This window comes from Myotis daubentonii, chromosome 12 (genome assembly GCF_963259705.1).
Source record: "Myotis daubentonii chromosome 12, mMyoDau2.1, whole genome shotgun sequence".
Classification (NCBI taxonomy): domain Eukaryota; kingdom Metazoa; phylum Chordata; class Mammalia; order Chiroptera; family Vespertilionidae; genus Myotis; species Myotis daubentonii.
In genome coordinates this window covers 37,071,131-37,097,545 of record NC_081851.1, presented here as the reverse complement: position 1 = coordinate 37,097,545, position 26,415 = coordinate 37,071,131, and the positions used below count along the sequence as shown (strand labels likewise).

Sequence of the window (26,415 nt, the reverse complement as noted above, 5' to 3'; positions counted from 1 at the left end):
GGATATAGAAAATCAGCATAATTATTAACTTGATTAAACCCTGCAGCCTGAAAATAGAGACTGCACAGTTGTAAAAATTGACCATGTAATAGGCCACGAAGAAAACCTTAATAAATTTCAAAAAGTGCTAATGCCACTGATAATGGTTTTTGATCATACTATAAAATTAGAACTTACTAACAAGATCAAAAGCCCCCAAAGGCACTTCTGTCTAGAAAAAAAATTTTAAGGCCCAATTTTTTTCTTTTTTTTTTTTTTTTTTAGCAATTCTTGGTGAAAAAGAAAATACAAACCAAAATTGCAGAATATCTGGGAAATGATAAAATGCTTCGCATTAGCATTTACTGGTTATAGCTAAAGCAGTGTTCAGAGGAAGTTTGTAACCTTTAAAGCTTATGTAAACTAAAAAGAAAGAATGAAAACTAATGAAGCATCTGGCTCTTGGATCAAATAATAAAGTAAAACTATGATTACGGAATGCCAAGAAAATGAAAACATTATACAGCAAAAACAAATGGGGCAGTGCCAAGGCAGTAGGAAGCAGAGACGATTTCAGAGCAGTAAGTATTTTTCTTATCAGAATAGAGGCAGCAAAGTAAACAAAGCTTCAAGTGAAGAAGTTAGAATTTTAAAAAAACCTTAAAACAATAGCAAGAAGAAAATAATAAAATCAGAAATAAGGAACTAGAATAGAGACAATGGTAGGATTGACGAATCAAAAGACTGGTCCTTTGATTGAAATGAATCAGCTGTGTAAATGGAGCAAGAAAAAATTCAAAATGATGTATATCAAATGTTAATCAAGCAATGAGTTGTTATATTCTGGGACTCAGAATATAAGGCAATAACAATATTTTCTTTATGCTTACTTGTATTTTATATTTTGTAATAATGAACCTATATCACTTGCATAATTAATGCTTTCTTGGAAGAGCTAGAACTTGAGCTAGTTCTCAATGAGAAATAACATTTAACACTATGAGAAAGGAACTTTGCTGAAGTATCTTGTCAGTTTCAGATATAACCAATGTAGCATGTCTGCAAGGTTGTTGAATATCACTATTGGGTATATTTTATTTTCTAAAACAGAAAACCACTGCTTTGTTTAAATCTAAGCAATTCCAAAATACTGTCCTAACAAATAAAAGTCACTGGCTGTTTGGGAGGCATGAAATAAAGAAATCGAGTTCGCAAATTTAAAGTGGTGCTGAAAAGGCCCACTCGGCCTCGTGTTTGATCCCATTGCCATTTGGACATCAGGACAAGGAGCACAGTGGCTTGACTTGCTGACCTGTGACTTTTCCGGAGTTCTGTCTTGATCTTCAAACAAAATGTCAGTTAACTTTTCATGCATTTGTTTGACTGTAATCTTATTCTCTTGAAAAAGTGCACCACCTGTGTATGAGATGACTCTCAGATACCTAGAATACTGCTTTAACCAGAAAACCCTGTTCCCCAGTGGCACTAAATAAATGTCTTCCTCTTCCTCCCCCCCTCCCCGCCCCGCCCTCTTTAATCTCCACTATTTGCATCTTTGTCATCTCTGCCTTTGTTCTTTCCCTCTCCTGCCTCTGCTCTCCTCTGCCCATGTTCCTCTAATTTGCTTGTGGTCTTTCCCTCTCATTTTCTTCTCTCTTTTCTCCTTTCCTTCACTCGAACACTGTCGTGTTTCCTCTGCCTTTGCTATCTCTCTTCTTTCTCTCTTTTCCTGTCCCGTTCTCTTGTCCCACATGTGGCAGGTCTATGACACACAACTGGAGAATGTGGAGGCCTTTGAGGGCCTATCTGACTTTTGTAACACCTTCAAGCTCTACCGGGGCAAGACTCAGGAGGAAATGGAGGACCCATCTGTCATTGGGGAATTTAAGGTAAGGCCTTGAGGACATGTTCGTAGCCCAGGGAGGCCCAAGACTGGAGGGGCCGAAGTCAGTGAAGGGGGCAGTCTGTAGTAATATCCATATGACTGTGGTGCTGATGTTGGTGACCATGTGGATGGGGGAGGTGGTGACAGTGATGGTGATGCTGCTGATGCAGAATCTGATGGTGGTGATGGGATGGCATTGGGCTTGGTTGATCTCAGTGGTGATGACTCTGGAAGAGATGAAAGTCATGATCATAGTGGGGATTGTGTCGGTGACAATGATGTTAAAAATAAAAGCTGACTCCTCCTTCTTTTTAGGGCCTTTTCAAAATTTATCCCCTCCCAGAAGACCCATCCATCCCCATACCCCCAAGACAGTTCCACCAGCTGGCTGCCCAGGGGCCCCAGGAGTGCCTGGTCCGCATCTATATTATCCAAGCATTTGGCCTGCAGCCCAAGGACCCCAATGGGAAGGTAACATTTGTAGAGCTCTCACCTGCACTCAGAGGTACAAAGGGCTACAGAATCTGGATACACCTCTGCCCTAGGAAGTTCACAGCAATCCAGGGAAACCAGACAAATATACAAAACTGAGATGTGGCTGGATGGAGTTCCATCAAGGGCCAGTGCTCTAGGAGTTCAGAAAAGGCCTAAGTTAGTACAAGACATTGGAATAATGAGGAAGGCTTCTGAAAGAATAGGATTCTTAAGGATTGATGGAGTTTTGATAGGCTGGGAGGGAGGAGAAAATAGTATTTTAGGAGGCATCAAAAACCTCTGCAGAAGTTCTCCAGAAGACTTCTTAGAGCACAAGGATAAGGCATAAGGACAGGCAGCCTTGAAGGTGTAGGCTGGGACTTGTCTTGTAGGACTTTCGATGGTGGGGGAGAGAGAGAAGTGGTGCAGGATCAGCAGTTCTGCTATGCCATGATGGACCCTGGGGCTAAAAGAAAAATCAGTAATACTGATCCTGTATTTATTTAAACTTTTGATATTTTGTTGACCATGGACTGTTGGCATTGATTTTAATTTTTTAAATATTTCATTAAAATATTGCTTATCTTGATGACTGAGCTTTTTTGGCCCTTCCTTCAATTTTATGCCTGAAGCAAGTACCTCATCACCTCTCTCTAGTCCTGGCCCTGAATGAAAGAGGGGACTTGAAGGAGGGCAGGTGTCTGGAGTTGTGGGGAGCTGGTCGGGGAGAGGCAGAGTTAAGTTGGAAAGAGAGAGAAAGAGGGAAGAGAAGAGGCAGGCATGGGGGCGATTGGAGTTCAGATGTATGAGGCTATGGTCCTCTCCTGACCCCTTAGATGGGTGTAGGCCTAGCATGTGTCCTTGAAGTTGTGGGTAAAGGCCTAGTGTCCTACCCTTGGAGTCCAGGTTTTCAAGGTGAGAAGTCGTGGCTGCCCCTGTCCTTCTGGGAAGTCACACAGCAGAATGGAACCATCCCCAGAACAGGCACTACCAGGGGCCTCCAAGAAGTGCTAGTGACCAATGATCAGCTCATGCACTTCAAGACTTCTTGATGCCAAGAATGACTGTGAGAACGCTCCGGCCCTGGCTCCTGGCAGCTAGTGGAGGGGATGCTGTTGCTCACAGGAAGCTTTCAGGGAGGGCCACTGGGGCTGGGTTTGGCTGACAAAGTCTGGCCATCTCTCTCCTTTTCCATCTGCTGAAGCAGAGGTCACAGAGAGGACCCCAGCTTGGCCCAATCACATATGTCATACAAACTGGTATGCTGGTATGCTTATGAGGATATCAGCCTGGCCCCCACCCACCTTCTGCCAGTGGGGAAGTGGGATGGGGGTATGGAGGACTCAGGTACGCCATGTCCACTGCTGGACTGTGGCTAGAAGCCCACCTTAGGGCCAAGTGCTATGGCATGCAGGTCCCTGGCCTGGCAGGGTGACAGGATGACAGCTCCTTGATGGCTGGCCACCTAGTCCCACTGGGAGGCAGAGGACCGAAGAGGCCTCAAAGATACGCTGGGGAGGTGATTTCACTAAAATCTTTCTGTCTCCTCCTTCAGTGTGATCCTTACGTCAAGATTTCCATAGGGAAGAAATCGGTGAGTGACCAGGATAACTACATCCCCTGTACCCTGGAGCCTGTGTTTGGAAAGTAAGTTGGGGGCAGCCTGGGTCTTGGGGTGGAGGTGCCAGTCTGGATAACCCACAGCTCCTTGGCAGAGACGTGGCTGCCTCTGGGAAGTCCCCGATTCCTGGAGCAGAGCTGTATTCCCTAAATTTTGGCTGTCTGGGGGGGAGGGGGGTTAACCTCAGTTATTTCCTCATTGTGCGCTAAAGGCTTGAGTCCTGGCAGAAACTCCTAGTTAAACTCGTAAACAATTACCTCAAAGATCAGAAATCTAAATAGGAACCCAAAGCATGCATTTGCTAGTTAGTCTCTTTTTTAAGATTAACTTTTCTATTGGAATAATTTTAGATTTATAGAAAAGTTACAAAGATAGTACAATTTCTGTATACCCTTCACTCAATTTCCCCCACTGTTGACATCTTACCAAACCATGGTATATTTGTCAAATCCAGTTAATTGATATTGGTGAACTCTAGGCTTTATTAGGATTTTGGCAGTTTTCCCCCTAATGTCCTTTGCCTGTTCCAGGGTCTAATCCAGGATCCCTCATTACCTTTAGCGATTACCCTCTTGGCCGCACCTTTGTCTGTAGTGATTAGATAGAGCAGTGGTTCTCAACCTTCTGGCCCTTTAAATACAGTTCCTCATGTTGTGACCCAACCATAAAGTTATTTTCGTTGCTACTTCATAACTGTAATGTTGCTACTGTTACGAATCATAATGTAAATATCTGATATGCAGGATGGTCTTAGGTGACCCCTGTGAAAGGGTCCTTCGACCGCCAAAAGGGTCGCGACCCACAGGTTGAGAACCGCTGAGATAGAGGAAGGATGTGAACTCAAGAGAGTAAGGTGCTTCTTGAAACCTAAGGAAAGGAAAGATCAGTCCCGTTGCACGGGCGCAGCTCCCAGACATGCTGATGTGCTTGCTCTTTGGATGTGAGCTTATTTAGGCTAAAGAAAGGAGAATCACAGAGGGCGGTCGGCAGCTATTTCTCTAGCCCTTGTAGGAGATGGCAGGGCGTTCTGATATTGTTAAGTGGCACATTGGATTTACCAACTGGTAGCTACCAAGTTAGCTGTAGTCACTCAGCCCAACAGCAGGGGCCCAATGAGCCTGGGGAAGTGCCATTTTTGAAGGTGAAACAGTCTTTGGCAGTGATGAGCCATCACCAGCTGGGATTGGAGGAAGGGCTGCAGAGAAGATGGGGGCGGGAGCTCTACTTGGTGAGCTCCAGTGGCCAGCATGGGGGCACAGGCTCATGGGCGGCAGATCGGCAGATCAGGCCTATTTACCATGTGGGGGTGAGGTGGGGTGGAAGTTGGGACCAGGCCCAGGTGGGGGAGTGAGTGTAGAAACACACCCCTCCCACTTTGTTCCACCACCTTCCCCACTGCATGGCCAGGCTGGTCTGCCTGGGGTTTCAAGCCTCCCTCCGGTCACCGCAGAAAGTCTTTCTCTCTATAACCCATGTGTCGAACAAGCACGACGCAAGAGATATAATCAAAGCACATTTGTTTTTGTCTGCTGGTGTCCTGTAAACATTTATTCTGTGGGTTGCCTTCCTCATTCCCTGAGTGGAAACTGTGGCAGGCAGGCAAGCAGGCAACGTTCTGCTCATGCTTAGACAATGTGCTTTGTCATAAGCCCACGGCCTCAAGTTGGTAACTAGAGTGCCCACTCATGTAATTACAAACACCCTGGATGGCTGGGGGGCAGTGGTGCCCCTCTTTCAGATGGTTTGCCTTGGGTACAGCTGTGCCCAGCATGTGGATGTGTGTGGCTTGCGCCTCTGCCTGGTGTCTCTTCCTCCCCCTCTGGCTAGCACTGGGGTTCCAGATTCCTGCAGGGCCAGGACTAGGGGAAGTGTCAGAGCAGAGGGCCCCTTTCCCCGTCCTGGCATCCTGGTGCCCTCTGGGTGTCTGATGTTTAAAGCTGATTTATTTTCTGGTGGGTGCTTTCCAGAGAGCCCGGGTCCCCCACTGCAGCTCCTGGGATGTGGCAGATACTGTGTCCCTTCAGCTGGTGGCCTCTGTTCCCTGGTTCTCAGTGGGCCTCTCCACAGTCTCACTGCTGGAGCCCCAACTCCCGAGGGGCAGGATTCAAACTGGCTCCAGTCCAGCCTTGTGGTGGTCCAGCCAAGATGGGAGCAATGTGGCTCCTCCCAAGTGGAGCCCCTCTCTCCTCGCTGCCACAAGCTCTTTCTCTTCCTCAAGTGTGCGAGTGTGCGTCGGTGCCAGGCGGGCTCCCTGGCTAACACCTCCACATTTGACCCCCATGTGGGGTGGGGGTCTCAGCATAGCAGGAGCTCTCTCCAAAAATTTCTTCACAAATCCTCTCTCCATCCTACTCCGGAAGCAGGTGTGAAGCCCCAAGAGTCCTGAAAGTGGGTCCCAGGCCATCCCCTGGGTGAACTCCAGAGCTCTGGCACCTTGCACTGGCGTTTTGCCTCTCTGGCCTCCTGGTGTCCTGCAGGGAACTTCAGTTTTAATGTCCTGTTTCAACTATTCATTCATTCATTCATTCTGTGGTCTATCAGATGGGTGCTGTGTGCCCAGCCCAGGTTATTTGGGAAAACCACACACACACACACACACACACACACACACACACACACACACACACACACACACACCCCAGTACCAGTAGAGTGCTGTGGGTGGTGTGTGTTAAAAGCTATTGGAGACCCAAGGAGGGAGGACTGCAGGGCCACTCCTGGGAGGGGAGGAAGAGGCGAGTTCCCACGGTGTCCGGTGACAGGAAGGGGCGGCGTTGTCTGACATCCGCGCCCACCCCTGCAGGATGTTCGAGCTGACCTGCACGCTGCCTCTGGAGAAGGACCTGAAGATCACTCTCTATGACTACGACCTCCTCTCCAAGGACGAAAAGATTGGGGAGACGGTCATCGACCTGGAGAACAGGCTGCTGTCCAAGTTTGGGGCTCGTTGTGGGCTCCCACAGACCTACTGTGTGTAGGTGCACAGGGGCAGGCTGCTTCTCTGACCACAATCCCACCCTGAACACTGAGCACGGACTGTGTGCCAGCTCACCCGTGTTCTCACTCAGTCCAACTGCGTCTTGTGCCGACTCCACAGATCAGGAAACGGAGGCCCGGAGACGTTATAGCTTCTAAGTGGTGGGAAGAGGATTTGAGTCTCTTTGTCTGACTCTAAGAACCTTGCTCTTCATCATGATTTTATGATCCAGTTCTCCTTAAGGGCCTGGAGGGGGAAAGAGGAAAGGAGAGCTCGGAGAGCCAGGCAGACAGTGGGACACATGGGCCCCAGCTGGACCCTGAGGGGGTTTATGTTAGGGGAAGTCATGTGTGGACAGCCCCCGCCCGCTTCCTACCAACTTGGCTCTGATTTGGGTCTGATTGTCTAAATCTGGAAATTGGAAACATCTAAGTTCCAATTCTGTGCGTATATGTTTGAACAAGTCCTATTATCTACGGGCCTCAGTTTCTCTATCTGTAAAGTGGAGATCCCCAGGCATAGTGAACGACCAGATGGGGTGCCCACTGTAAAGGGAAGGGTGGGTGATGTTGTGCATGTGGGTACACAGGTCACTGCACGCCCCCTGCCCTCATCAGTGTCCTGGAGCATCTCATCTTTGCCTTGTGTTTGGGCCTCAGCTCTGGACCGAACCAGTGGCGGGACCAGCTCCGCCCCTCCCAGCTTCTCCACCTGTTCTGCCAGCAGCACAGAGTCAAAGCCCCCGTGTACCAGGCAGACCGCGTGATGTTTCAGGATAAAGAATACACCATTGACGAAATAGGTGAGCTGCCCGCTGGCCAGGAAACCTGTGGACTCTTCCTCTCTCTCCTTCTCTCTTGTTGGCCCCCTCCTGTCATAAAGGGGCCAAATGGATGCGACCCACATCAGCAGGGTGTGGTCTGGGATCCTCCAGGGCGACACAGAGGGGGTCGGTGCTCTGGGGATCAGTACTTACCTGGGACCCTGATGTAAAAATAAGAGGTCAAGGTGGAGCCAAGGTCAGAGCTCAGTTCAATGCCAGGGTGAGGCTCTTCTGAAGGCAAGAGCAGGGGTGAGTCTGAAGTCGTGGTCAGGGTCATGGTTAGGATCAGTCTGCTTTTGGCTTTGGGGAGTCAGACTTTGATCTGAGCTTGGGGTACAGTGCACTGAGAAACAGTTTTCTACCTGAGTCGCACTAGCCTACTTGTCCCTGATGGTCCATTCTGAGCCCCCCCTTACAGATCCTGCACCTAAAGCATCCACAGGCAGGCAGGAAGTCCGGCAGTCCCCACCTTGCCCCTGAGTTTGCCTAATGCTCATGCCTGAGAATCCCACCACATGCTTCCTGCATGTCGAGGTGCCCATAGGCCTGCAATGCCCACCCGGAGCAGCTCAGACTCCCTGGTGATATGTATAGGCCCAGCTGGCCCCTCGCTCCTGCTGGTTTCAGAAATGTCTAATTCAGAGCTGGTGCTGAGGTTAGAAAAGGGGAACAGTGGCTTTGCCTACCCCACCCAAATCCCCTCCTCATTCTGTTCTGCTGACTCCCAGGTCATGGCTGAGCCAGGCCTTCTCCATCAGGTCCTGCTCCTGCCCCATTCTCTTTTTCTTAGAACGTGCATCTGTTTTAGGGGTGGTCTCATTTTCTTCTGCTGGTCTGTGAGCAGCGTTAGCCCAGGGGCCAGGACTCATGGTCATACATTGGTAGGAAAGGAAGGCCAGAAAGCTAGAGTTGGTGTGGGCTCACATTAGCCTATTTTTGCAGATAAGGCTGTTGAGGCCTCGAGTGGCTAATGACCTGCCCAAAGTCACCCAGCCAGTTAGGAGCAGAGCCAGATTCCTGGACCAGTGTCCTTCTGTGATACCCTGCTGCTTCCCTAGTGGCACCTATTAAAGGGGACAGGACAGGTTTGATGAATGAACACGTTTGTGTGTGTGTGTGTGTGTGTGTGTGTGCACACGAGACTGAACATGGGCACACCTGAGTATATATACCTGTGTGTGTATGTGTGTGTAGATATGTAGAACCTCTGGCCCCCAGTCAGGGTGTCTCATGAGAGCTCCAAGTTCAAGTTGCTGGCTGGTTGGCCAGGCTTGTCAAGGTCAGAACCATCCCTGAGGCCTCTCTTGGTCCAGTGCCAGTCCCGGGTAGGACGGAGATCCCCCTGGAAAGCACAAGGGGGAGGGAGTGTCATGTCCAGTCATGCACCTTTCCCTAAGTGAGTGTGTGGTCTCAGCCACCCTGCTGACCAGCTGGGCGACTGCTGTGTGCTTCATTTCTGTCATCTGGACAATGGGGATAATAGTAGCACTTACCTTCTAGGGTTGTTATGAGGATTCAACCTGTTCTATCTGTGAAGAACAGTGCCTGGTTCCTGCTTTATAAGTGTTTGAAACTGTTATTGCTATTATTTTAGCTACTGCTACTAATAGAACCGCTTGCATGAAGCAGAGACTAGCACTAAGAGCATGTAGATGCCCAGTCTGGGAATAGAGGTTACTGAGGCTCAGAGTTCGGAGTAGTCAGGGAGGGCTTCTTGAAAGGGGTGGGTTTTGGTGGGCAGGCAGGATTTGAATGGGTGGGAGAGAGGATGAAGCGCTTTATAGAAGAGGCTTGGTAGGAATGATGGCAATGGGGAATCTGGAGTTTAAGCCTGGAGCCCAGGGACAGTGAGGTTTCCCCTACAGAGGGTGAGGCATGAGGACCAGAAGTATGTCTGGGCGTGGGTGAGGCTGTTGGGGTTAGGAGCATCCCTAGGACTACAGGTTGCTCTATTTCTTGCTCACTCAACCCCAGCAACGTGTCTGTCTTCTCTCTGTGGCAGAGGCTGGCAGGGCCCCGAACCCACACCTGGGCCCAGTGGAGGAGCGTCTGGCTTTGTACGTCCTCCAGCAGCAAGGCCTAGTCCCTGAGCATGTGGAGTCTCGGCCCCTCTACAGCCCCCTCCAGCCAGACATCGAGCAGGTAGGATGTCAACCATCAGGCCCCAGAGTCCCCAGCCTTAAGCTAGCACCACCCCAAGGACAACATGGACACCCCAGAGGCACGACCGGGGATCCCAGGATTTGGTCAGCCCTTCTTGGGGGTATTCATCCTCTTCAGTCTGAGTGTCACCACTGTTGGCCTTCCAGGGCACCTGTTGGGCCTGGCCTCCTCTGGCTACCTGCAGGCCCTAGGGCAGTGACGGCGAACCTTTTGAGCTTGGCGTGTCAGCATTTTGAAAAACCCTAACTTAACTCTGGTGCCGTGTCACATATAGAATTTTTTTGATATTTGCAACCATAGTAAAACAAAGACTTATATTTTTGATATTTATTTTATATATTTAAATGCCATTTAACAAAGAAAAATCAACCAAAAAAATGAGTTCACGTGTCACCTCTGACACGCGTGTCATAGGTTTGCCATCACTGACTTAGAGCATGCCATCCCCTTGGCCTGAAATGTCCTCTTCCCCTTTTCCATCTGGCACACTGAGTCTCAGCTCAGATAGCACCATCTCTGGGAAGCCTTCCCTGACCCTTGACCCCCAGGCACAGACCCAAGTCATCAGCCTGTGGGCTAGTGGGCTCACCTTTGCAGTTGGCCCTGTGGTCCCACTTGGGGCACCTCCCCTATGGGGTGGTGAGCCTCTCCATGGCCGGGCCTGGATTTTCTCTGTCATGTGCCCCAAGAGCAGATGGTCATAGATGTTGGTTGAATGAAAAGGATGTGAGAGAACAGGGTCATGTCTCCTCAGGGGAAGCTGCAGATGTGGATTGACCTGTTTCCAAAGGCCCTGGGGCGGCCGGGACCTCCCTTCAACATCACCCCACGGAGAGCCAAAAGGTGACTTGCTCCAGCCACAGGCTTAGAGCTGAGCAGGGTGGTGGGATGGTCCCCGCCAACCTGGGTGGGACAAGGAGGCTGTTCTTGGGCTGGGCTTTGGACCACCTGGACCACAGGATACCAGTCTTGTCTAGCCAGGCAAGCATCCAAGTCTTCTTGAGTGAGGTGGCTTCTTGGCTTCTCAGTCCAAGACCTCCCCGCCGCTGGTGGGAGATCCATGTGATGTGAATAATTCTTCTTCTCCACAGGTTTTTCCTGCGTTGCATTGTCTGGAACACCAAGGATGTGATCCTGGATGACCTCAGCCTCACGGGGGAAAAGATGAGCGACATTTATGTGAAAGGGTAGGGAGTCCTCCTCCTGCCCACCCATCCCAGCTCCAGGGTGCTGCCCCATTGGGAAGGGGGCTCTTGGATAGGGACGGGGAGGGAAAGAAAGGAAGGAGGGTTTAAGGGTGTAACCTCTGCCTCTGGGGAGTTGTTTCCCGACTAGATTTCTTCTTCCACATTAATATTGGGGTTGACGATGTCTGCCGAGAGAAAGTTTAAAAGTTTGTGGCATCATTGGTACATCATGGAGATTTCTTGAGAATGATTTCTCCTTTATCGTTTACCAAGTTCATTTACCTTCTTATTGCCTCATTTGCCTAAGGCGAGGATGCATATGGTGGTGGAAGCCTTAATTAGAAATGTTCTCTAAAATGTTTGTGCCCAGTTGGATGGTTGGCTTTGAGGAACACAAGCAGAAGACGGACGTGCATTATCGGTCCCTGGGAGGCGAAGGCAGCTTTAACTGGAGGTTCGTGTTCCCCTTCGACTACCTGCCAGCTGAGCAAGTCTGCACCGTCACCAAGAAGGTGAGTGTTGTTCCTGCCCCCAAAGGTGCTAGCTCCTGGGCTTTCTAATGTCAGGGTGATCGCACTACCAGCACTGGCATGCCATAGTCATACCCCCTCCGCCCCAGTGCCCCCTCTCCCCACTGGAACAAGCACTGCCATCATTGTAGAATAACCGTCACCATTGTCCCCTCACTTCCAGGGTCACATTCTCCATTGTCCCCTCACTGCCAACGTCACCACACCATTGTCCCCTCACTGCCAACATCACCACACCATTGTCCCCTCACTGCCAACATTACCACACCACTGTCCCCTCACTGCCAACATCACCACACCATTGTCCCCTCACTGCCAACATTACCACACCATTGTCCCCTCACTGCCAACATTACCACACCATTGTCCCCTCACTGCCAACATTACCACACCATTGTCCCCTCACTGCCAACATTACCACACCACTGTCCCCTCACTGCCAACATCACCACACCATTGTCCCCTCACTGCCAACATTACCACACCATTGTCCCCTCACTGCCAACATCACCACACCACTGTCTCCTCACTGCCAACGTTACCACACCACTGTCCCCTCACTGCCAACGTCACCACACCATTGTCCCCTCACTGCCAACATTACCACACCATTGTCCCCTCACTGCCAACATTACCACACCATTATCCCCTCACTGCTAATGTCACATTCTCCCTTGTCCCCTCACTGCCAACATCACCACTACCACTGTCCCCTCACTGCCAACATTACCACACCATTGTCCCCTCACTGCCAACATTACCACACCACTGTCCCCTCACTGCTAATGTCACATTCTCCATTGTCCCCTCACTGCTAATGTCACATTCTCCATTGTCCCCTCACTGCCAGCATCACCACTACCACTGTCCCCTCACTGCCAACATTACCACACCACTGTCCCCTCACTGCCAACATTACCACACCACTGTCCCCTCACTGCCAACATTACCACACCATTGTCCCCTCACTGCCAACATTACCACACCACTGTCCCCTCACTGCTAATGTCACATTCTCCATTGTCCCCTCACTGCTAATGTCACATTCTCCATTGTCCCCTCACTGCCAACATCACCACTACCACTGTCCCCTCACTGCCAACATTACCACACCATTGTCCCCTCACTGCTAATGTCACATTCTCCATTGTCCCCTCACTGCCAACATTACCACACCATTGTCCCCTCACTGCTAATGTCACATTCTCCATTGTCCCCTCACTGCCAACATCACCACTACCACTGTCCCCATCACTCATGACATTGCCACAGCTTCTCCCACTGCTCCATCACTGCCAAAGCCACCACCACCATCTTCACCATCCCACTACTTCTTCCACTCTCACCATCATTGCCATTGCTGGCATTGCCGCCATCCCACAACCACCCCACACTGGTGCCACAACCATCATATGTAGCTAACTCCAAATCCTAAAACCACTGCCTTTCTCCGAATCCTAGATAAACCAAGAGGAAGGGTCACGGGGTCTGGGTGGGAAACGAGTATGGCCATCATCACGGCAGTGGGGCAGACCTTGTGCAAACATATTGAACTCTCTGGCCGCAAGTTTGACATGCTTGCTGTAGAGCTTCCCAAGGGAGTGCCTACCTGGCTGATGGATCGGGTCGTCCATAGGATTGGGTGTTGCTTAGCTAGGTTCCTCCTGCTACCTAGTGTCCTACATTTCCCCATCTGGTGCCTGTGGTTATTGTCCAACCTGGACAGTCACTAGGGAGTGACTCTGCCCTTCCAGGCCTCAGAGTTTTGGTCCTTTTCTCTCCACCTCCCTTCTCTCACCCCAGACTGAAGGCACCCGGGAGAGCCGTCAGCATCAGCCAGAGGGAGGGGTGGGTTCAGAACCTCTGCTCTTTGTGTCTCAGCGTCTTCCAGGGGAGCTCTCATCTGCGCTTTCCTCTTGAAATAGAAGTAAAGAGTTGTCCCCTCACTCCTTCCTGGTGGCTCTACACCTGCCCTTAGCAAGCAGACCCAGATCACAATGAGGAGGTGCTGTGGGCAGTGAGGGCCTCGCAGCCAGGCTGACTGGGGGTGGAGCGCACTTAGAATCAAGGTTCTCTCCTATTTGACATAGTAAATACCTCTCTGGTATTTCAGTTCTGTTGGTCCGATTTCCTTCCAGAGGTAGCTCGAGGCTTCAAGCTGCAAAGGTTCTCTGACTCCCCTTTCTTTCCTGAGTGGTTGAGTGGCTTAAAGAAGGGAAATAATAATGTACCTCAGCCGACTTGTCTTCCTAATTCTCTTCATTACATCCCTTCCACATGACCCTCTCCCGACTCGACACACAGGATTGTATGCGTTCTAGAGAAACCAGAATGTGCTGTGGAGCACTCTGAAGCCGTCAGAAGAAAATATGGGTTAAACATGGTTAAATGAATCCTTTCACCCAGAGATTGCTGCATAGTGCCTGCCAGGAAATAGAATTTAGCTACAGCCCTGGTTCTGTGCAGGCCAGGAAGGCTTAGCCTCTGTGTAGCTTTGATCTTGTCAGCCTTTGCCCAGTGTGCTTGTCTATCACGAGATGTTTCCATAACAAAGCAAATGCTGCCTTTGGTGGGGAGGACTCTAAACCAAGCAAACAGTTTGCTGTGGACAGACGGAGTGGGGGCTGGGAATGGGGAAGGGAGGGTCTTGGCATCCTGCCAACCAGCTCTGGTGCTCACCAAGCCCTAAAAGGGCCTAGGTGTGGGGGGAAACTGAGGCTGAGACACGATAGGCCTGCTCAAATGAGAGGCGGGACAACCCCTCTGTCAACAGGTGGGGATGTCAGCAAGAAGGTGCAGGACACAGAGGCTTCTGCATTTTCTACAAAGTAGGAGGAGAGAGAATCTCCGGCTACTGTGGCAGGTGATGTGAGACAAATGGAAAAGGCTGGAAATAGCTATTGTCCTGAGTGAGGGAGAGGAAGAGGGAGAGAGGGAGAGAGAACAGGCTCCTTGCTGGTACGGAGAAGGGTTACCCGGAAGTTCTGAGGGCCCAGCTGGGTTGCTAGGTGAGAATTTGAGGTGGGTCCATTCTGGCCATGATGGGGTTTCATCCCTGAATTACAGGCACCGCAAGGAAGAGGAGAGAGTTGGGCGGGCTCCTGGTGGCAGAGCCGGGCCAGCCCTGAGAGGATGAGAGGCCCATGGGGACTGCGGGGTGGAGAGGAGGGGGGGTGGGGAGTCCAGAAGAGGCTCCAGGAGTGGGGAAGGCTGGGGAACGGGCATTCCGTGCGGTGTGGGCTCCCGGAGAGGGGGCTGGAGGAGGCTGAGAAACAGCCCACGGGATTCTGAGGTCAACCAGGGGCGTGAGGGAGAACTGGCTTGACCCAGGTCCTTCTGTGGGGAAAGGGCCCTGGGAGGCAAGTGGAGCGTGCACACAGCGGGCACCAAGGAGCCGGTCTGGGCTACAGGCCCGAGTCTCGGGGCGGGTGTGTGTGGGGGCACTGAGCAGCCTCTGGGCCCCTCGGTCATGCCGCAGAGCCGGCCCTCTGCCGAAGGGTTCAGGGCCTCTGCAGGCAGGCCCTCCAGGGACCCCATTAACCAGACGAGACTGTCGTAAAGTACAAGGTCTCCTTTCATCCGGCTGCTTTGAACCACCGCTGGTCGCCCTGGCCGCCTCCCCACCTGCAGCCCAGCACACCCACCGGGGCCTGCCTGCGCGTCAGGCACCCACCCTGCAAATAAACAGCTAGTAAAAGGGCCCAGACCGGGAGCGTAATGAGCGCCTGGGACCTGGGGGGCCATTCCCCAGGCTGGAGCCCCAGCCCAGCTGCTCCCACCAGGGGCTGTTTGAACCTCTGGCTCATTACTGAGCCCATAAACCAGGCCGGCCGGAGGAGTGGAGGCTGCTGGCGGCCTGTGCAGGCGGGCCTGCGGTGCTGGCCATAAAAGCCCCGCCAGAGGAGGCAGGCACCTGCAGGAGGGCCGGGGCCCGGAAAAGGGGGAGGCACCAGACAGGGGCTGGGGGGCAAGGGCCCAGCTGGGGACCTGAGCCCCTTCACCAAGTCAGGCGGCGGTCCAGACGGAGGCCGGGTGCTTTGCGAGGTGACCATTGCTCAGGTCCTGGTCCCGGTTTAGGGGCTCTGTGGGTTTGCATGGCTTGGGGTGGCCACACAGCAGGCACGGACCTGAGGCTGTGTGTACGAGGCCCCCAGGGCCAGACAAACCACGTGTGGTCAGCCGTGTTCCCCAACTCCCTATGGAGTCTGTCTCTCCGAGACTCAGTCTAGGCCCCTGCTATGACCTGCAGGCTGGTCGGAAGGTTTCCTGTCCTTGCCTCTGTTCGGGAGAGGCTGCAGTGAGCGGACAGAGGACAGGCATGAGCAGGAAAGCCCCAGTGGCAGTGCTTTGGGTGGAGTGAGTCTGGACCCAAGGTAAACCCAGGCCTTGGCATGCCCAGTCCCCATCCTTCAGGGGCTCGGCGAGGCCTGTTGGGAAGAAACCCAAGATGACAACAGACTCAGGCTGCCTGGTGCGAGGGAGCTGGGATGGGGAGCGCAGGAGGGCGGGGAACTTGCCAGCACCAGGGGCTTTGGTTTGCCCCAGAGCAAGCTCTCAGGGGGTGAAGGTGGGTGGGTTGGCATGGCAGGGAAGGAGGTGGGGTCACTGCCCCCCCCCGTGTCAGCTCCTTATAGCAGTGTGTCAGGGGTGGGGTGCCTCAAGTTCCCAGCTAGCCCACTCTGTCCCCAAGATCACAAGGGCAGAGCAGGATTTCGAGGTGCGAACTGGACTCTGAAACCTGACTGCCTGGTGTGGACCCTGGTCGCCACTTCCCAGGGGTGTGACTCACGTGGTACCTGCTCTGCTTTCCCCAGCACCGAGGCGTGTCTCCCTTATAGGTTATTGGAAAGAGAGATGAGTTCATAGTGGTAAAGGGCTGGCGCCTAAGAGGTGCAATTTATTATTATTATTATTATTATTATTATTATTATTATTAGCTGTCAGATCGTGGGCAAACACTTAACTTCTCCAAGCCTCTTTTTCATCATCTGTAAAACGGGAGTGAGAACATCGAATCAGCGAGTTGGGAGGATCCAAGGAGCCACCTGTGTGAAGGGAGCCTGCACGGTGCCCTCCTGAACCAGAACCCTGCTCTTTGGGGTCTCATGAGTTTTCCCACCAGAACCTGGCTCTGGCAAGTCCCTAAGGGATACCCCATCCCACTGCCTCCTCCAGGCAGCCGTCCAGGCTGGAAGGGACCAGCCTCTCTCTAATCTCTCTTCTCACTTCCTTCTCTGCTCCTCCTCTGGCCAGGATGCTTTCTGGAGGCTGGACAAGACTGAGAGCAAAATCCCAGCACGAGTGGTATTCCAGATCTGGGACAACGACAAGTTCTCCTTTGATGACTTTCTGGGTGAGCACTGCTTCTCATCAGCACTGTTCTGTACATTGAGGCAACCCCAGAGGCGCGCCCCCTACCCCTCCCCCCCCGCCCCCGTGTGTGTATGTGTCCATGATGCAGAGTAGTGTCAGCATGGTCAGCAGGGTGGTCTAGCAGCAGAGGTGGCACTGACACTGCACCACGGTGGATGGTAGGACTCAGATAGGCGAGGAAGAGAGGGAAACACAGGCTGAGGCAGTGCAGGCATATGCTGGCCATCGCTTGCTGGCTCGCCTCAGGCTTGACAGGATGCCTCCCTCCGCCCCCCTGTCCCACCCCTCAGTCTAGATGCAGACTGAGCCCAGCCAGCTAGGGGCTCAAGACACTCTTCACCCTTGTGCCTGAGTGATGACCGAATGAGTGAACATGTCTCCATCCCCCCAGGCCCCAGACAGGATTCTTGGGGGCAGAAGTGTGCCGAACCCTGAACTGGGAAGCAGGGAGCGCAGGGCCGAAGGATATGGTAGAGACTGTGTTCTCACAGGAGTGAGATTTGGGGGGAGGAGGACGGCCTGGTGTGGGGCCAACAGGCTGGACTGTAACAGTCCCATCACAGCTATGAAAGTTAACCAGGAAAGTGCGGTCTACCCATACAACTGTATATTATTCAGCCATAGAAAGAATGAAATACCGATGCATGCTACAGCATGGGTGGACCTTGAAAGCATGCTAAGTGACGCATGTTTTATGATTCCATTGATAAGAAATGTCCACAATAGGAAATTCTATAGGGCTCAGCATTGTCAGGCTTGGAAGGAGGGGGGAATGGGGAATGGCTGCTAATGGGTGTGCTATTTCTTTTAGGGGTGATCCATTTTGAATTAAAATGACAAATTTTATGTCAAATAGATTTTTCTACGATAAAAACAATTTAAAATGGATGGATGATAGATGTAGACAATGAATGGATTCATGCATAGGAAGATGAATAGTTGAGCTCTCTTAAGGCAAATCAATAGGTAGATTAGTGGGCATATGGGTACGTGAGTAGATGGATGGGAAGCTGTATGGATGGAATAAGAGGGCACGGATGGGGAACTGGAGTTTGAGAGATCTGACCCGTGGCTAAGCCCATGGATGGAGGCTGAGGAGTAACTGAGAGTTTTTGTGGAACCTGCCCCGCCCCTGGGTGGGACTCGCTGCCAGTGACTGAGAAACCCTCTGACAAGGAACCCCTCTTTGCCACAGGCTCCTTGCAGCTGGACCTCAACCGCATGCCCAAGCCCGCCAAGACGGCGGAGAAGTGCTCCCTGGACCTGCTGGATGACACTTTCCACCCGGAGTGGTTCGTGTCCCTTTTTGAACAGAAAACAGTGAAGGGCTGGTGGCCCTGTGTGGCAGAGGAGGGTGAGAAGAAGATCTTAGCGGTAAGTCTGCTCCCCGCCAGCCAGTGGAGGCACCAGAGCGTACGTGCGCCTGTCCCCCTCTCTTGTCCTCCCTCTCCCTGGTTTCCAAGGCGCCAGCCGTCTTCCCTTTCCAGTTCCCAGCCTTCCTCTCCTTGAGGCTCACATACCAGGGAAGCCCATTTAAACCTAAAGATGCGCTTATCTCCCTCTGACCCTGTTTGTGCTCCGGCTCCGGGGTCTTCACAGTGATCTGTGTGCTGGGACCCCTCTGGCCTGGGCTCCTGCAGAGGACAGGGGTCCTGCCTCGCTCACTCGAGCAGGACCCTACAAGGGACCTTCCTTGTCCTACTGTCCTTGCCCAGAGGTCTGCCCAGGGGTGTGACAGGGGACTGTGAACTGTCCTTCCTCTGCAGAGGAAGTGAATCCCTGACACTTTATTTAGAAATATAGGCCGTCAGCCAGCCCCTAACGTGGCCCTTGAAATAAAATACCCTTGTTGTATAATGAATCATAACAATTAACAAGTAATAATGAACACCTCAAAAAAAATGAGCAAAGGGCATGCATAGGTAATGCACAAAAGAAGCACAGATGGGCATTAAACATTTGAAAAGGTTGACTCCCCATAGTAATTAAATAAAGGCATATTTTAAAATGTGAAAGCTTTTTGCCTATTAAATTAGGATTTAAAACCAGAAATGCTCACTTCTGGTGAAGATGCAGACACGCTCCTCATTTACTTCCGCTGGGGTGCTCACGGTTCTACCATGTGTGGAAGCAATTCGGTATATACAACAAGGGATTTAACAATACTTATGACTTTGTCCTCTGTCATCCCACTTCTAAAAATCTCTCCAAAAGAAATAACCCGCTAAAAGGAAAAAAATAGGTTCTGGGATATTTGCTGCAGCATTATTTATAGTACTGCACAGTCGGAAACAACCTAAATGAACCAAAATAAGTAGTTTACGAAACAAATTATGGCCAACCATCCCATAGAATGTCATACAGGCATTACGAAGCAAACTTTAAAGAATATATAATTATACAGTAAAATAGGATGTATTTCTAAGTGAAAGAAGCAAGCCGTAGAAGTATGTACACAGTGTGGTAGTTCATATACTTGCCGAGAACACCGGCTACGTAACAATGTTAACGGTGCGTGTCTCCACACAGTGGAGGCACCGCTGATGTTCTCCTTCGTCTGCACAGGGAGACCTCGGAGATATTGTGGGTTTGGTTCTAAATAACCACAATAAAACCAGTCACACGGATCTCTTGGTTTCCCAGTGAATATGAAAGCTATGTGTACACGATCTTGTAGTCTGTTAAGTGTGCCATAGCATTATGTCTATAAAAACAATGTACCTACCTTATTTTAACAACACCTGATTGCTAAAAAATACTAACCATCATTTGGGCCTTTAGCGAGTCGGAATCTTTTTTGCTGGTGGAGGGTCTAACCTTCAATTTGTAAAAAATGCAATATCTGCAAAGCACAGTAAGCAAAGCACAATAAAACAAGGTATGCCTGTGTATTTCTGTAGTTTTTAAATGCTCTACCAGGAGCAGTTACTGCTTTTATGATCAGATCAACCCAATAGCACTAAAAAAATTAAATAAAGTCCCTCTTACTATTGTCCTGGGGTCCAGTCCTTGTCTTCTCTACATCATAGGCCCCTACATCAATGGCTTCTCTCCCGGCCATTGGGTAGAGCCTCTGTCCCTCTGTCTCCACAGGGCAAACTGGAGATGACCTTGGAGATCGTAGCAGAGAGTGAGCATGAGGAGCGACCTGCTGGCCAGGGCCGGGATGAGCCCAACATGAACCCCAAACTCGAGGACCCGAAGTCAGTGCTAAGCCCCTGATCCCCGATGCCCAGGGGAGCTGGGAGGTGTAGCCACGGTCTAGGAGGCATCTATTGCAGAGGTCATGAAACATTTAAGAAGGCACAATGCCCACATGGCCCAGAGAGGGCCACACAGTGTTAGGGGGCAGGTGACAGATGTCATTCCAGGAACACTGGGTTCCTCAGCTAGTTCCAGAAGCGGGCACTGTTGGGTAGCTGTTGGCTATGTGCTGAGCAAGCTGTCATATGGCATGTACATGCTATGCTGTGGGACCTTCTCTGCGGGGTTGTTATTATCATCTCCTTTTACAGGTGAGGAAACAGTCTTAGTAAAGTTGAGAAAGGAAAGTGGTGAGGCTGGAATTCTCCCACTTGATCTGATTGGCTGTGGAGCCTGATCAGGGTTTTTCCCTTGACCAAGCTGTCTTCCATGGCTCTCCTGGTGTCAGTGTGGCTTTCAAACAGTCTTTCAGCCATCATTTTCCCATCTCTGAAATGGGGGACCGGTCCTTATCTCCCCTACCACATAGGCCCCTAAGTGGATGTAGACGCCTTGAAGGCAGTTACTGGGGGCTGAAAGACTACAGTTGGGGGAGGTGGTGTCAGGGATGCGTTTGCTAGGTCCTTCCCTGTGGCCTGTGTGGCTCAAGGCAGACTTAGCAGAGACAGCCCACTTTATCACCAGGCTGCTCCTAGTGCCACGGGGCTGGCAGAGTGGGGAGAGCCAGCCTGGGATGGCTGGGATCTGGCTGGAAAGACGAGAGAGGCCCAGGAGATCCAGTACATGTAGTTAAAAGGCCATTATTGCGACACAAAATCCTGCAAGCTCATTGAGTTGTGAGACTGACCTTGGGGCAGGTCTTGAGGTTCTTGGTTATGAGAGAAACTGGACTCACTTCCCATGGACCAGCCATGTGTATCTAGGCAGGTGGCTTGGCTTATCTGGGGCTCATTGGGCCATAACTCACTTAATGTGACAGTCCCTTGAGGTTCTGCCCAGCTCCCAAATCTCTAGTCTTTGAAGTCCTGGGTCAGGAAGGAAAGGGGGTGGCAGGGAAGGTGTCCTGGACAGAGTGGCAGAGAAGGGGCCCCTGAGGGTATATAGGGTTGGTGGCACCATGAAGAGGAGGGCAGCTCGGGTGGGGCTCACACTATAGCAAAGGCTTGGAGGACAAGGGAGTGCAGGTGAGTTCTGGGGTAGGGACTGGGTCTCGAGGCTGGGCGGGGCGTGGGGGCTGACTGTGGAGGGTCAGGGTGGTTTGGGAGCAGGATTTGGAGAAAGCTGCCATGGTAGGTCTGCCTGCTGACCTCTGGGATCTCACTTCCAGGCGCCCTGACACCTCCTTCCTCTGGTTCACCTCCCCGTACAAGACGATGAAGTTCATCCTGTGGCGGCGGTTCCGGTGCACCATCATCCTCTTCATCATCCTCTTCATCTTCCTGCTGTTCTTGGGCATCTTCGTCTACGCCTTCCCGGTGAGCAGGCCCGGCAGGGGAGGCACAGGCCCTGTCTGGGAGGAGCTCCTGGTCTGATGTGGGGGGCACAGCTCTTGACCTCCAGCAGAGCCTGGACTCAGGGAGCGTCGGTCCTTGTCCTCAAAGAGCCCCAGTCTGATGGAGAGACGCAGCCTCTGTCCTTGCAGAGCCCACGGTCTGAGGAGGGAGACATGACCCCTACTCTGGGAGTTCCCAGGCTGGTAGACAAAGTCCTACCCTTAGGGAGCTCTTAGTCCAAAAGGGGAAACAGTTCTTGCTGTCGATGGGGAGACATAGCTGTCCTCAGCAAGCCCCTGGACTATGTAATCAAAGGGTTGGTAGGTGAGCCTCTGGGTAGGGGGAGTGGGGGACCTTCCTGAGGAGGGTGTGGGACTGGGTCAGGAAGGGATGGTGTAGATGGCAGAACAGAGGAGGAGGTCCCTCTGTTTGCGAGGATGGCACCTGCTGAGGTCCAGAGGAAGGGACCTGGGGCCACGAGAGGGTCTCTTGTCCACCTGAGCACAGTGACACAGTATGTCCCTCCTCCTGCAGAGGGTAGGCCTGGGGGAAGATGTGTGTGGATAGACAGGAGGTGGCCCTCTCACTTGGTACAGTGCACACTGGGGGTCCCTTTCACCTGGTGAGAAGCCAGCTGTTGCCCCCCAGCTCCATGGGGCCACGCCCAAAAGAGGAGGATCTGGGGCTGTATTCTTGGTCTTGGCTTCCCTTGTCCTCACAGCTCATCAGGGGAACCCTGAAGATGCTCCCGCCCCCTACCCTGTCCCCCCAATATCTCTGGAACTTGAAACTTTGAAGGGACCATAGTGTTACCAGGCTGATGCCTGACTTTTAATATTCTTTAAACAATTTTAAACTTTTATAAATGAAAATTTCAAACTGATATGAAAATAGGATGGCATAATCAACTCCATATCGCCCTGATTTGTTGTTGTTGTTTTTTAATCCTCATTTGAAGATATTTTTTCCATTGCTTTTTAGAGAGAGTGGAAGGGAGAGAGGGAGAGAGAGGGAGAGGGAGCGAGAGAGAGAAAGAGAGAGCCATCGATATGAGAGACAAACATCAATTGGTTGCAGGGTATTGAAACTGCAACCCAGATGTGTGCCCTTGACTGGTAATCGAACCCTAGACCTTTGTTGTGCTGGCTGACGCTCTAACCACTGAGCTATACTGGCCAGGGCCATGTCACCCTGATTTGAATGGCAAAGAAGGAGACAGCCAGAGAAGGGAAGGGACTGGCTCAGAGCTGCAGGGCAGTCTGTTCATGGCTCCTAATGCAGGGACACTGTAAGCCTCAGTCTGGTCAAGTGCAGTACGCCACAGCAAGCAGTCTGCTCTGGGTAATAACTTGCCTGTGTGCATTTTGCTTTGTGAATCCTGCAGGAGGAGGAGGTGGGTGGAGAGCTCTCTCCCACAGTGACTGGCGAGAGCCCATGCACCAGCAGGTTTTCCATGTGTGAGAATGTAATTTAAAGTTATTTATATATATATAAAAGGCTAATATGCAAAGTGTCCCCTTGGGAGTTCGACCAGGAGACTGGGAGTTTGATTGCTCACTATGATGTGCGCTGACCACCAGGGGGCAGCATGGAATGAAGGAAGGCTCCGACCTCCAGCCTGAAGGCCCCCATCGGCCCTGATTGCCGGCCAGGCCTAGGGACCCTACCAGTGCACGCATTTCGTGCACTGGGCCTCTAGTTTCATTATAACGTTGATGTGATGTTGGAGGAACTTAACTCTTGTTTCTATCAGTTAGCTTATGGTAAAAATTGGTTTCGTTATATGTCGCTTCACTTAAAGTGTCAGAAACTGTGGACGATGTTGAGTGAGGACTTACTATATTAGCAGCTTGCACCTCTTGTAGTTAAAACCACAAAGCCATCCCTTCGGTCTCTTACATGGACTGTGGAGACCAGCAGAGGGAACCATGAGGGCCTAAGTGACAAAGGAGAGTCCAGGTCCAGAAATTCAGGGTCCTCCCATCAGCATAAGGATGGGCGGGTTGGACTGGGTCAGCTCTGACCTGCTGTGCTAGCATAGTGGTTAGGGGAGCCCTTTCACCTTCCTCAGGGGCCTTCACATCAAGCCAGTGTCCTCCTGAAGAGCTAAGGGAAGGGCAGGGCAGGGCCAGAGTGACATCCCCACCACCCTTTCTGTGCCTAGTGCCTGCCCCTGCCTGGCGGGGGGAGGAGAGACGATTTCCAGTCACTTCCAGCCCGTGCTCCTTCCTTGTCCCTAGAGCAGCCTTAACCCCGGGCCCTGTGGGCAGAGCAGAGGGGCACTTTGCCACTAGCCCTGGTCAGAACCCTCCCCTGTCTCCGGGGACCCCAGCAGTGGCCATCACCCTCCTTTGAGTTTTCTGAAAATTGTCCTCTATAAAACACCAGCGTCACCATCCCTCTCCCAGGGCTGGCGTATCAGGGGACAAATCATAGGTGAGAGGTCCAGGGCTGGAGGGGCAGCCTGGGCCTGAGGCCACAGACTGGTTTTGTGGACAGGCCTTTGCCACAACCTGGGAAAATCCTGCTGCTCTCCAGCCAAGTTGCCTCATCACCTGGTGGCCCAAGACCTCCACCTGGCTTTTTGGCCTTGGGGGAAGGGCAGAGGGCCTGGTGGAGGGGACTACGTTGAGGGGCTGCTCCCTCCAGTTGGTCTAGTCTCCCACCCTCTTGGAAGTTCCCCTGGGAGGGGGACAGGGAGGGCAGCCTGTCTGGTTCCTCCTGCTGCCCCCAGCCAGCGGGAGCAGGGCCAGCGTGGGGAGGCAGCGGATCTGGCGGGAAGGCTTTGTTTCCAGAGCTGGCTTTCCCGGGCCGGCGCTGGGGAACATACTGTCCCAATTAGGAGCCCTGTGTTGTGTTGTGTGTGTTTTCATGGTTTGGGGGGAGGAGTGGGGTGGGAGATTCCTTTCAGTCCTACAGCAGCCAGGGTCTAATCAGGGGTGACCCATCCCAGGTGCTGGCCTGCATCGCGGGTCATCCCCGTACACCAGCCCCCCAACTCTCTCTCTCTCTCTACTTTCTGGACAGGAGCATGGTGGCCAGTGAGCCCTGGGTCCATGTGGGAGGGGGCGAGGGTCATGGCCATGCCTTCAGGCCACCTGTCTGGCGAAGAGGCCAGGGCAGGCCCAGGTGGTCAGAATCCTCTTGACTGTGGTTGGAACATGAGAGCGGGCCCTGGATTGATGGGGGAGAAGACAGAGCAATTCAGGCAGCTGTGGCCCCCCAACGGGGAGGGTTCCAGAAGAGTTTCAGGAAGGTCTGGGCTTGTGTGATTGGCAAGGGCACCAGGAGGGTGGTGTTGAGCTGAGTGAGGGGTAAGGGTGCTGAGGGCGAAGTGCAGGCAGGTGGTTGAGTAGATGAGCCTCCTTTCCCCGCTCCGTCCCTCCTGCAGCTGCCATCACGTGTCCCTGCCTCCTCTCTCCTCTAGAACTATGCTGCCATGAAGTTGGTGAAGCCCTTCAGCTGAGGACTGCCTGGGCCAGGACTGGCTGCTCCCTCTGCCCAGCTCAGCTGAGCTCCCCCAGACCTCCAGGCCAGACCGTCCTGCCAGGGTGGACAGACAGACAGGTGGACTGGCACATGCTCCAAGAGTTGGTAACATCGAGCCCTGGGATCACCCACTTTCATCATTTCTTCCTCCCCCAGTTCGACCCTTTTTGGATCAGCCCATGTGCATTTCAGTATAAAATGGTTGGAACCTCAAAGCTGTGTTGGTGTGTGTATCTCTTTAGAACCTGAATGGGGTGTGACTGTGTAGGCATGTGTCTGCGTGGGCGGGGTGGGAGTGGAGTGTGCGACATCTCTGGCTCAGCCTTCTGAGTGGAAGTGTGAATCCTTTGGCAAGACTGCGTGGGGGCAGGGTGGGCTTTGAGGCTGAAAGACCCAGTGTGTTCTGTGTCTCCCCGACTTTCCGCCTCCCCCTCCCTCCTCACTCAGGCATCACCTCTTCCCTTTCCAGGTGCCCTTTGCTTAGGTCAGCGGTTCTCAACCTGTGGGTCGCGACCCCTTTGGTGGTTGAACGACCCTTTCACAGAGGTTGCCTAAGACCATCCTGCATATCAGATATTTACATGACGATTGATAACAGTAGCAACATTACAATTATGAAATAGCAATGAAAATATTTTATGGTTGGGTCACAACATGAGGAACTGTATTTAAAGGGCCCGAAGGTTGAGAACCACTGGCTTAGGTAGTAGTTACCTTTGCCTTGTGGTCACACTTGGGAAGGCGTTCCTCTTTATGAAAATTGAGCCCCAAGGAATGGGTTGGGCCAGAAGCTATCTAGACAGGGCGGGCTGCTGGTCTTGGGATTTCTTGGGATTCCCTCCCTCTGCTTCCTCACTCTTCTTTCAAGATCTGGTCTGGACAAACACACCTTTTTCTTGTGGTCTGAAGCTTAGCATTTGCCATGGGTCTGACATCTCCTGCGGGAATCAAGTTTAACCCATGGGAGCAGTAGGAACATACTTAGAGAAAAAGCAAAAAGCATGAAAACATCTCTCCCCCGAGGGGCTGGAACTCTGGAGCACAGCTGGCCGCATTCTCCTGTTACCCAGGAAGCGTCTCCTATTTCCCGCCGTGAGCCCGCTCCCTTGGCCCAGACACCAAGGCCCCAAAGTGATCCTTCCAGACGCCTTTGTCTTGACTGCACTCTGAGATCTAGACAGGGGCCCTGCCAGGTCCCCCCTGATTGGCAGGACTGG

General features: G+C 52.1%; 1 protein-coding gene across 20 annotated transcripts in view; it reads left to right on the top strand.

The window, feature by feature from the left end:
• Window positions 1–25,413, top strand: part of DYSF (dysferlin) — a 202,199-nt gene extending 176,786 nt beyond the window's left edge. For all 20 annotated transcript variants that reach the window (XM_059659471.1, XM_059659466.1, XM_059659469.1 and 17 more), the window contains 14 exons: window positions 1,740–1,868; window positions 2,180–2,335; window positions 3,894–3,985; window positions 6,763–6,933; window positions 7,596–7,738; window positions 9,762–9,901; window positions 10,677–10,765; window positions 11,014–11,109; window positions 11,480–11,621; window positions 16,893–16,992; window positions 18,208–18,386; window positions 20,106–20,215; window positions 21,544–21,691; window positions 25,137–25,413. In XM_059659471.1, coding sequence (XP_059515454.1) covers window positions 1,740–1,868; window positions 2,180–2,335; window positions 3,894–3,985; window positions 6,763–6,933; window positions 7,596–7,738; window positions 9,762–9,901; window positions 10,677–10,765; window positions 11,014–11,109; window positions 11,480–11,621; window positions 16,893–16,992; window positions 18,208–18,386; window positions 20,106–20,215; window positions 21,544–21,691; window positions 25,137–25,175 — 1,734 coding nt within the window. In that variant the 3' untranslated portion in view covers window positions 25,176–25,413. The remainder of the gene's footprint in view (window positions 1–1,739; window positions 1,869–2,179; window positions 2,336–3,893; window positions 3,986–6,762; window positions 6,934–7,595; window positions 7,739–9,761; window positions 9,902–10,676; window positions 10,766–11,013; window positions 11,110–11,479; window positions 11,622–16,892; window positions 16,993–18,207; window positions 18,387–20,105; window positions 20,216–21,543; window positions 21,692–25,136) is intronic.
• The last annotated feature ends 1,002 nt before the right edge of the window (window positions 25,414–26,415 follow it).